This window comes from Lepidochelys olivacea, assembly GCF_965140295.1.
Source record: "Lepidochelys olivacea isolate rLepOli2 genome assembly, chromosome: 2".
In the NCBI taxonomy this organism is placed as follows: Eukaryota; Metazoa; Chordata; order Testudines; family Cheloniidae; genus Lepidochelys; species Lepidochelys olivacea.
The window spans coordinates 72,933,714-72,948,295 of NC_140412.1; the positions used below are offsets into that span (position 1 = coordinate 72,933,714).

The 14,582-nt window shown below is 39.6% G+C and overlaps 1 protein-coding gene across 1 annotated transcript in view; it reads right to left on the reverse strand.

Annotated features, from left to right (window-relative positions):
- Positions 1-14,582, reverse strand: part of SNTG1 (syntrophin gamma 1) — a 516,894-nt gene that overhangs the window by 98,202 nt on the left and 404,110 nt on the right. The window contains exon 12 of the mRNA XM_084622009.1: positions 6,610-6,648. Coding sequence (XP_084478135.1) covers positions 6,610-6,648 — 39 coding nt within the window. The remainder of the gene's footprint in view (positions 1-6,609; positions 6,649-14,582) is intronic.

Consider the following 14,582-nt stretch of genomic DNA (forward strand, 5'->3'; position numbering starts at 1 on the left):
TTATTTGTCTTAGTCATTTGTAATGGGCCTGTCATTGTACTATTTACACTTCCAATGAAAGCATCCAACTTCATTGAAGACTTAACAACGCCAATATACAACATCTAATACTTTTTTCTTTAAAAGACATACCGACAAATAACATTTGTTGGTGTTTACAAACCTACTCTAATAAAGACATCTTTTCTTCTACTTTACAGCCCATCTCCTCCATGGAGAGAAAGAGGGGTGTAAGTTTTAAATATATGTATATTTCCCTTTTTGTTCAAGTGAAATGTAAATACTTAATCAATATAAGAATTTCTAGGCCTTAAGTCATGGAGTAATCTATGCCTAGTTGCATGTAAGGCTGACAATGTAATAGAAGGCAATGATCACCGCAGAATTTACACCGTATTGTGCATTTCTGCTTAATTCAACAGCACGAATTCAGCTTCCCCTCAGAGTTTTAATAAACACTTGACAATAGGAGCTTCATTACAGACTCTTCCCCCTCAAATAAACCCGATCAAAAACTTCACTGTGACAACAGATGGTGATAGTACAGATGTACCATAGGACCTGAAAGTTCATTAACTGTCAGTCATGAGATTCAGAGTGGCAATTCTGAGGAGCAACAATTATGATGTATTGAAAAATAATTAACTCAATAGACCTGCAAAGTCGAAAACCCCAAATGAGGCAGAAAATAAACACGGTCTCCCATGTGCTGCTAGAACCATATTAAGGGTATTTTATTTGAGTAACATCTCACTTTTTAGCAGAACATCCTGTTCCATCATTTCACTTTTTAAAATATTATAAAAGTGATGTCTTTTGGGAGGTTATAATCCCACAAGCAAAACATTTGTATGTTTCAGCACAGATGACTATCACTCAAACAGATGTTAACCTATCAACCTGCCCAAGTAATGACATTCACCTTTATGACTGGTGTAAAGGTCCCTTTATTTCTTCCTGAAGCTGGCATTTTTGGTGGCTAATGAAATGGCTAATGGAATGGCAATATAGCAGAAAGAATGGTAAAGCTCCAGCAGTTTTTGGATGACTGGATAAATTTTCACCTGCTACAGAAATTTGCCTCTTAAAACAGAAAGAAACATTCATGTAGTGTGTAAGCACAATGTGCAAATATTGAACAGTATATTGCAGTGCTATTTTCTTCAGTATAATTACTTAAAGAGCAGTTATCTGTTTTTCTTATAAAAGGTTAATCTTGGCTATTTCCTCTAAACAGAGTATCAATTATATCACTCAATAGCAGCGTCTCATGTACATATCGTTTTCTTTTTAAGTGGGTCAGCTCATCACTAATACCATGTAATTGCAATTTGTGCTTTGCCTCTATAGCACAGAAGGGTGATGATCATAATGTACTGGTGAGAGTGAAATTTAATGTAGAAGTAAATCAATAACATAGAAAATTACTCAGCTGATTATAATATACTCCCTGATATTGAATTTACCCCCAAGGTTACGCGGGGGGGTGAAGGCACACAAGTCTGAGGGTATGTAAAGGAAATCCACAGCAGAATATAACCAAATATTGTACAAACCTAACCAAATATTATAGCTACTTCTCTGTGTGGGAGTGCAGTAAGGGGAACCCAAGGAGTCACCATCTCCTTGCACAGCACAGCCTCTGCACTCTCCTGAGCGCAGACTCTTCCCTTGCACACCTCAAAGGTTGCACTGCACCATCAAAGAGGTTGGACATACTGGGGTGAGCAAATGTGCCCCATTTTAGTGTGGTACAGCCTGTGTAACCCCATGTGCTCCACAGAGCACAAGGAGGGATGCTTTCCTGCTCCAAGAAAATGGGAAATTCTGTACCGGAGACTAAATTTCTCCCCAGTCTTCCCTTGGAGCCTGCACAGTTCTCTACCATCCACAGCACAGGGCTGTCCTTTAAAGACACAAGCATTTTCTTCTTACCTGTGCTTAAGTCTCTTGATCTTTGAGGAGTTGTACAATATTTTTTTGTAATTAAGAGAAAATAAGTTTAAAAACTGAGATCATAAAAAAATTGCAGCAATGCAGATTAGTTCAGGTATTTCTTTGCAAACTGTCCGGTAGGTAGATATAAAATAGATTAAGACATGATTTTACGTGCATAGCACTTTTAACACTCAAAGTGATCCTCCAAAGTACTTTACAATAATGTAATAACTGTGCTCAGAAAGCTACTGAAATGTTCCCTTAGCTCATCTATAAATATGATCCTCAAAAAAAGAAGGGAATACTGATCAGGTTACTATCTTCAGAAAAGCGTGATGAATCCTTGAATTACCAATTGGAGAGTATTTACAAATGGGCAGAAGAAGGGACACCTGTTTCATGATTAACATGGTACTGCCTGTGTTTTAGCATCATGTAAATAATCCAGAGTAATTTTAACGCATGAGATATAAAAAAAATGTAGTATACATTTAAAATTGGGGGAGAAACTGCTAGATTTTAATCCAATATGGGGCAAAACTAACTTTGAATCCAGCCCTTTATAATTTTCAAGGATGATTAGATTCAAAACCATGAATGCAAGCCCTCTCTCACTGGTATTAGAATGGATCTAGGATGGATACAAAACTAGAAAAGTTTGGGTGCAGCTGAAAATTCATGAGAACAAAGGATTTTGAAAGTTTCACTCTTTAAGAAGGTGCCAGGTCTCTGAAATTTTCAGTCAAAAATTTCACTTGGCAACACTGAATATGTTACCATTGAATCCAAACTCAGCCGCTAGCTATGATTCAGCCTTAAATCTAAACCCTAATTCCATTTTAAAACTAATTCTCATCTGAACAATATCTCAACACCCTGTTAACTCTCCAATCATGATGCACGTTCCATGTGGATCACAAATGAAAACTGAGAGTCCCAATAGCTGGTGAGGGAACATACCCAGAATTAGCAGCAAGATCTCCAGCAGCTGGGAGGCAGGTGAATTTGGCTCCCCTTGCCAAGAAGGGAGGTTGGTAGGAAGGTCTGTTTCAGATCTCTAATCCAGGAGGTCTCTGGCAGGCTGTGAGGTAGATTTCAGATTGAGATTTGTCCATTGGCAAGAAGTTACAGACTTATTAGGATGAACAACATACAGGAGGGTTGGGGTACTCATGAAGGGGTAGTGTATGAGATCAGGACCCGCAAATGGATATACACTACATGTCCTTTTACCGAGGAAAAAAAAGTATATTAGTCTGCAGTGTTGTAAGGGTCAACAAAGAAGTCAGTGTTACTTTTTTGAACTCACTCTAGCCTCCTATCTCTCTCAGGAGCTGACATTGTCAGTGCTTCATACAACAGCTGCAAAACAGTGATGAGCTCCAAGAAAAGGTGACATCTGTGTTTCCTGCCAAGGAGGATCAGGTCAAATATAGAAGCCCTTGGCTATCACCCTGAGATATTCTAATGTTCCTGCCTATCTGATAAAGGGCCTGATCCTCTTTCCATTGAAGGGATTTCCGCACAAAATGTATGAAACTGTAATTTAAATCTAGGTTTTTCTTCAATTACTTGTATTTATTTTATTAGATAGCATTAGATATGGAGAATGGTTAGGGTTCCGAGAAAATAAAAATATATCATTCGGTTCTAAGATTGTGCTTATTTTACAGTGGTATTTTCTTTACAGCCATCACCACACTACTCTTATATTCTCCTTCCTCAGCCTCCCCTAACTTTATTCTCCCCATTTCGCAGAACCTTCCTAACACCCAGCCCCTTAAGGACACATCCTATTCCTTTGACCCTTTTCCATCATAGAATCATAGAAGTGTAGGACTGGAAGGGACCTCAGTAGGACCTCAGCAGGCAGGAATAAATAATAACTAGACCATTCCTGAGAGGTGTTTGTCTAATATGTTTTCAAAACCTCCAGTGATGGAGATTCCACAACGCCTGTCACCATTTTGTTCCAGTGCTTAACTACCCTGACAGTTAAGTTTTTTTAACCTGAGCAGAATACAGAGAATGAAAAAGAGAGAGACAGACAGGCTGAAGGACCTGCTGAAAACATAATGTCTGACCGTAGAAGGTGAGGTTTTGGGGTCAGAGGGGCAAGCTGAAAAGAGTGTTTCTGGTGCTGCGATAAAAGCAAGTTTTTTGCTGTTTGATTCCGTCTGTGGACTTTGCACATTCTTTGTAAATAAACAGAACAGCATCAAAGAATTGCACCAATTTCTCTGCCTAACTGGAACAACCTAAGAGACCCCAAATTTTTGGCTAGCTGTTTAGCTCAAAAAGGGCTAATGCTATTTTAGCTATAGCTTTTATAAAATGATAGTCTAATATAAATATATTTAATCACTTTCAGTGACAATGACCTGTTCAATCCCCTCTCCCCCTTCTAGTTTTTACAAAGTAAAGTTGTGGCATCAACTCAGTCTCTTTAGATGAGATTCAGAGTCTATATTTAAAAAAAGTGCACATTTTGGTCCATATTTTTGCACTATGAAAAAACAAACACCTAATACATTTGCAAATTTCACTGCCAAGGGAAAATTCTGTATGAAGCTTCTATACACCCAGATCAACATAGATGAAAAAGCCAACTAATGTATGCACATCTGAAGCATTAATAATGTCTAAAATTAATAAAGTCAGTTATTTTAGTAGCTGAAATTTTAGCAAAGGAGGATATTGATGAGAAAGTAAATGCCTCCGTATGGAAAAACCAGCAATATCTTTTTGAATCTCATTCAAACAATCTTTATATATTCAGCCAAATATTTTTGAATTTTGCAACTGATTTTGATAGCCAAATACTCATACAAGCCATTCCTTATTTGTAATAGTAAAATAGAATATTCTCCATAACTTGTTTGTCAGCCGGTTTATTTGCAATAGAAGTCAGATAAAGATGTTTAAATTAGAATAGCTGATCAATATGGGCTCAGGGCAAGCATGTGTAATTTTACTCACCTGAGTAGACCTATTTGCTTCATTGGGACTTCATGTGTGTAAAGCTGTTCACATGTATTAAAGTAAGCCGTTTAGAGCCCTATCCTAGTTTCTGTTATTGTTTACTATATAGCACCTTACGTGTTCATGGGTTTTTAATTGGACATAAAAAATGAGGAAGCTATTTCCCTGAAAGTGTTTGCATACTAAACAAATACAAATATACAAAGTTTGAGCTAATCACTATAGCTAAAATATGATATTGTTAAGAAAATCCCCCAAACTAATTTCCCAGTCAGAACAATTTCAGAGTTCAAGGTTTCTTATTACATGGGCACATTAATAATGTACTTTCATAAAACAAACCAGTTAGTTCCTGTATCCCCATAGTCAACTTCAGATAGACAATAACTCATTTTACTAAAATAAATGTGGCAATGACAAAGGTACACAAGACTGTAATTTAATTAGCAGATAAATAACGTGCGGTTAATGGAACAACAAAATGGCTTGATCCTTCTCTGAAGTTCATGCTGGTGCCAGCTATATATTAGAAGACAGAAATTAGCCCTAAATCTGTGTGTTACTGGAATCTTTTCCTCACCAAACAGATATACACTATTCAATTAAGACCACACAATATTTATCTTCAGTTCAAATCAAGCCAGGAAGGACATCTGATTTTGAAATCACTGATCTCCCAAATTCCTGCATCCTCATAGATCAGTAAATTATTTTCTTTCTATATATGAAATTCTCTAATCTGTCTACCTCCTTTCAAATTGATATTTTGGCTGTCTTCCCTGAAATTCTCTATAGTAAGTCCTGAGGGAAGAATGAATTAATTGCAGACTCCTTTATAGATAGCATGCCCAACAAGCTACTCAAGTCAAGAAAGTTATTTTTAAGCCAATGAAACTCTAATGAAGAGGAACCAAATGCCATTCTAATCACTGGTGCCAGGAGGTCCAGAATAGCAGAAAGCATTGCATACGTATGTACTAGCTTGCTGAACCATTATATTTATTATTTATATTTGTATTATTTTTGTTGATTGGTAATTAAAGTTGAGTGATGAATTCAGAAAAAAAAATCCCGATCATTAAAACCTTAACTTGCTAGTTATCTTTTGTTTACTAAGCAATTTTGTCTTTCCTTATTTTCAGATCAGTCAGCAGCAGCCTTTATGCTACTGAATACTAAGTGATTTTACAGTAGCTGTTCTTGAAGAAGCTCAGGGTGAATTGACATCTTCAGTGCAAACAGATTTCTTATAGATACTTATGGTGCAAATGCATTCTCTACTTCTGTGGATGATTAACAATCTTTTAGGAAGAGTGAGAGGGAGGGAAAATTCTTTTAAAAATCCAGGTCAGCTTTAAAAATTAAAGTGTCACCAAAGAGGAGAATTTTTCAGAATGTCTTCATTCTCAAGACACAATATATTAGTATATAGAATATAATAATCCCACTCCTCTTTTCATTATAAAAGTAGAAACAAACGTAGATGCATTTTGGAAACAATGGACAAAATCCTTCTTTTCTTGAACACCTCAACATCCCTTCATTTCAATGATCTAGTGTAAAGGAAGCCGATTAAGAGCTAGCATCCCTATCTTCTCTGAAAAAAAACAAAACAAAACAGAGCAACAAAACAATTCCAACACAGATGCTATGCAAATTATTAATTTTCCAAATGTTTCTCTTTCTTACCTGCTGGTTTACGGGAAAATTCCTGTTGATTTTTTTTATCTATAAAAATGAATAAATAATTGATTAATAAATATACTAAATAAATGCAACAATAAAAGGCATTGTGGATGACATGTGAAACACTTGTGAGATATTGTCCTCCAGATTACACTGGTGTAAATCAGGAGCAACTCCACTGAAGTTAATGGAGTGATACCAGTGTCTAACTGTTGTGAATGAAAGGAGAATTCCTTAACTCAGTATATTGGATTGAGTGAAACAATTGTCCAAGCTTATAGAAATTACAATACATGCAACTTTCTTTCTGAACTTTACAGAATCAATGGAAAACAATCTCTATTTTTAGAAATTCACAAACCTTAATTTTAAGTGTAACCTTTGTGTAATATTTATATTTGGGTAAAAATAACTTTTGGGAAGCATCAAAATGTCTAACAACATGAGAACAGTTCTCAGTCCTTGAAGTCATTCAAGCTACATTGATCTAATAAATAGCAAATACCTACCCCTCCTAAAAACGCACGTTAAAAAGTAGAGATAAGCGCACACTAAGCCCATGGAATCATGGGGAATTTAGATGTCATGGCTAGCTGCTATTTCTATTTTAGTAGCACCAAAAGCCCAAAGCACAACACTTCCAACTATGGGAGAATCTGAATGCGCAAGAGACTTAGCTGTTCCTGTAAAGAAGAGTAAATCCATCCATTCGTGTGTGTGTATACACACACACACACACACAGAATTTCAGAACAAGCTTAAAGGGAGCAAATCTTGCAACTCTACCATCTGCATTCTTAGATGAAACTTTAGAATTGATTTTAGAGTTTATTTTTCTCTCTCCTAAACCATCTTACTGCCAATTGCCTCTGTGTCTTAGAGGAAATGAGAAAAATGCAATTCAAACATTAAAGGATAAACCATATTGTCAACTAGACATCAACGGCAAAGCCAGCCAGGTCCCCAAACCAGAACATAACATTTACACTACTCCAATGTAATGCATGACATTTTATGGGAACATAAGATGAATCACTAGAGAACGTGTTTCCGCCAAAGTTTATAATCTCATCTAAATAAACATCCACACATAAAGCTGAAAGAAGCACTTCAGTGGATAAACTTAAAAAAGAAAAAAGTACTTTACCACAGTATCAACCCCCTCACCAGTTTATCAAGCAGATATTAAACACTCTGCAAGTCTTGAACAGGCAGTTCCCACAGCTTTGTTATCAAAGCATATTTAACACTGTCAAAAATTTGCCAGCAGCTGCTCAGTTTATTTTTGGTTCACCCTGACTCCAAAATGTCATGAGTCTCAAAGCAAAGGCTCCCCACAAAAGTTTTGGTATCCTCTGTCTTCTGGGTTCATCCTTATTCAGGGAAAGAGAGTTGGAAGAGGAATATTCCAGCTGTTCCAAAATATTCAATACAATTATTGGACACTTATCTATCTTAAAGCACTTTTAACAAGAGCGGGTATATTAAACATAAGCTACATCTACACTTACTGCAGTGAGTAGAGTACAGACCCTAGATCCCCAGTTAGCATGGATATAAATAGCAGTGTAGATGGTCAGACATGGCTTAGGTGAGTAGAAGAGAGTGCCCTACACACCTGAACCCACAGGGTGCATACCCTACACGGCTCCTACATGCCCTAGCAGTGCCTCCCACATCTACACTGCTGTTTTTAGCAGTGTGGTGTCCTGCTGCATCCCTGATGTCAGAGACTTTACATACCACAGTGAAAGGTTCCAGCAGTGGGGAAAGGTTGTGGGGAAGGGGGGACGCAGTGGAGGAAAGTTCTAGCAGGGGGAGGCAGTGATGAAAGGTGCAAGCAACAACCAGAGCTTTTCCCCCCTGCCTTCCCCCTACTAGAGCTTTTCACTGTGGCATGTAGCTACACATATAGTGTCTGTACTCTACATGCCACTGTATGTGTAGTCATAGCCATATAACAGATGATGTACAAAGATTTTGATCCCTATGGGTTTTGTTCCTAAATTCAACTTCTATAGAGTAACCCCTGTCATAAATATAAAGGGAAGGGTAAACACATTTAAATCCCTCCTGGCCAGAGGAAAAACCCTTTCACCTGTAAAGGGTTAAGAAGCTAAGATAACTTAGCTGGCACCTGACCAAAATGACCAATGGGGAGACAAGATACTTTCAAAGCTGGAGTGGGGGAAAAACAAAGGGTTCTCTCTGTCTGTGTGATGCTTTTGCTGGGACCAGAGCAGGAATGCAAAACTCCTGTAAAGAATTAGTAAGCAATCTAGTTAGATGTGCATTAGATTCTGCTTTGTTTAAATGGCTGTTAAAATAAGTTGTGCTGAACGGAATGTATATTCCTGTTTTTGTATCTTTTTGTAACTTAAGGTTTTGCCTAGAGGGATTCTCTATGTTTTGAATCTGATTACCCTGTAAGGTATTTACCATCCTGATTTTACAGAGGTGATTATTTTACTTTTTTTCTTCAATTAAAATTCTTCTTTTAAGAACCTGATTGCTTTTTCATTGTTCTTAAGATCCAAGGGTTTGGGTCTGTGTTCACCTATGCAAATTGGTGAGGATTTTTATCAAGCCTTCCCCAGGAAAGGGGGTGTAGTGGTTGGGGGGATATTTTGGGGGAAGACGTTTCCAAGTGGGCTCTTTCCCTGTTCTTTGTGTAACACTTTGGTGGTGGCAGCTTTTAACCTAAGCTGGTAAGAATAAGCTTAGGGGGTCTTTCATGCAGGTCCCCACATCTGTACCCTAGAGTTCAGAGTGGGAAGGGAAACTTGACACCCACAATAACAGTGTTCGTCATTACCTGTAGGTACCATTAAAGTCTTGCCATAATTAGGGCCCTACCAAATTCACGGCCATGAAAAACAAGTCACGGACTGTGAAATCTGGTCTCCCTCTGCGAAATCTGATATTTTGTGTGCTTTTACCCTAGACTGTACAGATTTGACAGGGGAGACCAGCGTTTTTCAAATTGGGGGTTCTGACCCAAAAGGAAGTTGCAAGGTTGTTTTAGGGAGGCCATGGTATTTTATGGGGCCACCCTCACTTCTGTGTTGCCTTCAGAGCTGGAGAACGGCAGCTGTTGGCTGCCAGCAGCAGCACGGAAGGAAGGGTGACAATAACATCCCATGCCATCCTTCTGCGTGGCTGTTGGCAGTGGCTCTGCCTCTAGAGCTGGGCTCCCAGCCACCAACTGCCACTCTCCAGCTGCCCACCTCTGAAGGTAACGCCACCACCACCAGCAGCGCAGAAGTAAGGATAGCAGTACTGCAACTCCCCATCCAATAATGTGGTGACCCCCACAACTCCTTTTTGGCTGCAGGCCTGTAAAATTTCTGTGTAAATGTTTGGGCTCAGACTGGAGCCCGAGTTGTGGGACCCTGAGAAGTGGGCGGGTCCCAGAGCCCAGGCTCCAGCCCAAGCCCAAATATCTACACAGCAATGTTAGTCCCAAAGCCCAAGCCCCATAAGCCCAAATCAGCTAACCTGGGCCTGCCATGCCCATGCTTTTATTCTGGTGTAGACATATCCTTACGTGCTTCAGGCCAGATTTTTTAAAGGATTTAGGCATTGCTCAGCTGAGCTATGCCTAACCCCTAGATCGCCCTCTTCATCAAGAAGTTTTCAGCCCCAAATTTAGCCTCCCTATAGAGTATGTGAGGATAGTTAAGCACCTAAGAAAGGGATTTTCAGAACCTGGTGAGCTGAGTTGGGAACCATCTAAGCTAGCCAACTGTTGCTGATTAGGTGCACGTGGCTGACAGGACAGAGAGAGATGCCTCCCTTTCCTCAGCCATGAACACCTTCTGGGATTTAGGCCCCTGAGCCAGGTCAGACACTTTAATTAGCCCATGTCATAGCAGCCAAAATTACTTTTCTTTCTCTCTCACACTCATTCTGTTTCCCTTTGCCCCTGGCTGTCTTGTGTGTGTGCTGTGCTGCCCCTCCCTATCAGTGGTCTGCATCTGACCTTCCTCATGCAAGAACTCACCACAGGCATGGGAACCAGGGGTGCCTGAGCTGAGTCTTTGAAAACATCTGCCTGCTAATGTGCCTAAACTGCTTTAAAAAAATCTGAACCTTAGGCTCTTAAATCCTGGGACTTAGACATTTTTGAAAATGTTTACCATTAGCCTGGAAGAAAATGTAAAAAAGATAAACAACCTACCAAAAACTTTACACTAATTTGATCTTAACTCCTTGATGAACGTAACAAACACATGAACAAAGCAAACGTGGCCAAGTAATTTATTGATCTGGAGTAATTTGGAGAGATTTTCAGAGGCACAAAGGGAATTTAGGCATCTAACTTCCATTGAAAGTCAACAGGAAGTGGGTACCTAAATCCCCAATGGGGTGCTGTCATAAAAATAAAGGGAAGGGTAAACCCCTTTGAAATCCCTCCTGGCCAGGGGAAAGCTCCTCTCACCTGTAAAGGGTTAAGAAGCTAAAGGTAACCTCGCTGGCACCTGACCAAAATGACCAATGAGGAGACAAGATACTTTCAAAAGCTGGGAGGAGGGAGAGAAACAAAGGGTCTGCGTCTGTCTGTAGTCGTCTTGGCCGGGGACAGAACAGGAATGGAGTCTTAGAACTTTTAGTAAGTAATCTAGCTAGGTATGTGTTAGATTATGATTTCTTTAAATGGCTGAGAAAAGAATTGTGCTGAATAGAATAACTATTTCTGTCTGTGTATCTTTTTTGTAACTTAAGGTTTTGCCTAGAGGGGTTCTCTATGTTTTTGAATCTAATTACCCTGTAAGATATCTACCATCCTGATTTTACAGGGGGGATTTCTTTATTTCTATTTACTTCTATTTTTTATTAAAAGTCTTCTTGTAAAACACTGAATGCTTTTTCATTGTTTTCAGATCCAAGGGTTTGGGTCTGTGGTCACCTATGCAAATTGGTGAGGCTTTTTACCAAACCTTGTCCAGGAAGTGGGGTGCAAGGTTTTGGGAAGTATTTTGGGGGGAAGGACGCGTCCAAACAGCTCTTCCCCAGTAACCAGTATTAGTTTGGTGGTGGTAGCGGCCAGTCCAAGGATAACGGGGGTAATATTTTGTACCTTGGGGAAGTTTTGACCTAAGCTGGTAAAGATAAGCTTAGGAGGTTTTTCATGCAGGTCCCCACATCTGTACCCTAGAGTTCAGAGTGGGGGAGGAACCGTGACAGTGACTTTGAAAATATTCCAGTTAAATAAGAAACCGCTTACTGCAAATGTGAACTACTTTAATTAAAGTTCCTGCATTGGTAAATGCACAGACAAGTTTAACTAGATTTTATTTTGTGTGTGTAACAAATATTTTCCTATTAAAGAAGTTTTGCTGTAATTACCAAGTTCTACATTTTCCAGACACACATTGCCTGAATTATTTTACTCTGGGTAATAACAAATATTTTCTTTCCATTATAATTAATTGTTCTACTTACTCTTCATAATTTGATACTCTCTAATAAATGCATTGTAATATTGCAAATTATGGAGGATGTAAAGAGTGCTTACTTACTTTACAGTAACTTGAGTTTTTCAAGATTTTTTTGTCCACACACATCTTCATGTACATGAGCCCAGATTCCCGTAACCAGCTGTGTCTGTTGGGGCTACATATGAACCCTGAATACCCCCCATGTCTCCTCTATGATGGTTCAGCATCAGATGTATCCAACAAAACATGTGGAGCTGTCTTTGCCATCAATTAGCCTTCTGTAACCACTGCTTTCAATACATTTCTGGTCTCTCAGACTACTGTTAACACTTTGCAGAAAAGTCATACTTAGCCAGTAAAGATTGGTAATTGGCTATTCAAATGTGCAAACTGGCAGATGAATAAACTTTTCCCCCCAGAAGATTCATCACTGTGGGCTCCTTATATCTGGGTGTAGCTCTAGGGGGCCTGGGAAACTTAGATTTTTCATGAGTGGCTGTTATAATCGAAGACCCAGGTGCTAGATATCTAAAATGACTATTCTAATCCCTTAGACAGAACTTGGTACCTGCAATCAGACCTCTTAGATGTGGCTCAAATAGACAGGGATCTTTGGCTGGGTCTGGCTAGATGACCTTGGGACACCAGGTGTAAAATGTCAAATAATTTAGGAGACCTCTCCTGAATGACCTCCAGGAGATCTCCAAAATGTCTGGTTTCAGAGTAACAGCCGTGTTAGTCTGTATTCGCAAAAAGAAAAGGAGTACTTGTGGCATCTTAGAGACTAACCAATTTATTTGAGCATAAGCTTTCGTGAGCTACAGCTCACTTCATCAGATACATTCAGTGGAAAGTGTAGAAGATCTTTTTATACACACAAAGCATGAAAAAAATATCTCCCCCCACCCCACTCTCCTGCTGGTAATAGCTTATCTAAAGTGATCACTCTCCTTACAATGTGTATGATAATCAAGTTGGGCCATTTCCAGCACAAATCCAGGTTTTCTCACCCCCCCCCACGTTTGCACGTTTGACCATCACAGGGTCTAATAACATCAGCCACACTATCAGAGGCTCGTTCACCTGCACATCTACCAATGTGATATATGCCATCATGTGCCAGCAATGCCCCTCTGCCATGTACATTGGTCAAACTGGACAGTCTCTACGTAAAAGAATAAATGGACACAAATCAGATGTCAAGAATTATAACATTCATAAACCAGTCGGAGAACACTTCAATCTCTCGGTCACGCAATTACAGACATGAAAGTTGCGATATTACAACAAAAAAACTTCAAATCCAGACTCCAGCGAGAAACTGTTGAATTGGAATTCATTTGCAAATTGGATACAATTAACTTAGGCTTGAATAGAGACTGGGAGTGGCTAAGTCATTATGCAAGGTAACCTATTTCCCCTTGTTTTTTCCTACCCCCGCGCCCCCGAAGTTCTTGTTAAACCCTGGATTTGTGCTGGAAATGGCCCAACTTGATTATCATACACATTGTAAGGAGAGTGATCACTTTAGATAAGCTATTACCAGCAGGAGAGTGGGGAGCGGGGAGGTATTTTTTCATGCTTTGTGTGTATAAAAAGATCTTCTACATTTTCCACAGTATGCATCCGATGAAGTGAGCTGTAGCTCACGAAAGCTTATGCTCAAATAAATTGGTTAGTCTCTAAGGTGCCACAAGTACTCCTTTTCTTTTTCCAAAATGTCTGTTATTCTTGTAAAGAGATGCTGGAAGGCCCTGAAATAATCTATCATGGGTGTGTTAGATGTAATCATGGCCTTGTCAGTTGATGATTATATGGCATGAGGAATAGGCTGATCCTCATATTCCTCCATGAGGTCTTCCTCCTCGCTAAGAGGTTCTTGTTCATCAGACTGAAGTAGCTCCTGAAGGGATGATTGGGACTTCCTATCAGGAAGGAGGAAATGACCTTAATGCAGGAGGAAATGACCTTATTCTGAAGTTGTCAGATATGGAGCAGATGACATAGGCTGAGGTTTCATGGAAACTATTAGGGCCAGGCCTGTGCCCCATAAGGGAAGGGCACATGGTGTCACAAAGGTGGGAACCAAGAACTGTGTGATCACTCTGGACCATGGGATCTGTGGAAAGAGGGACTTTATCCATGGGCACTCCCAGAAATCAGTCTGGGGGGGGGGAGACCTTCTCAAAGAAGGGTGCCTACTACCATGCAGAGTAGAGAATGAAGATGAATAAAACTCTTCCAGTGGAGAAGAGCCCTGAGGTGTAGAAAGAGGAACAGCCATAGATGTTATAGTACCAGAGGCAGGTACTGGTACAATTGAGGTTGAGTAGAGAGATATTTTTATCTTTGGTACCCATGGGGGCTGGGCTGCTGTGGGGTTGCCTCATCCCCATGGTAGCTGAAAGCTGAGTGATGGGGGGAAGGCTGGGAGCTCCAGCCCCAGGGCAGAAAATGTCATGGAGGTTCATGGAAGTCACAGATTCTGTGATCTCCGTGACATAATCATAGCCTTAATCATAATAAACGTGTTTG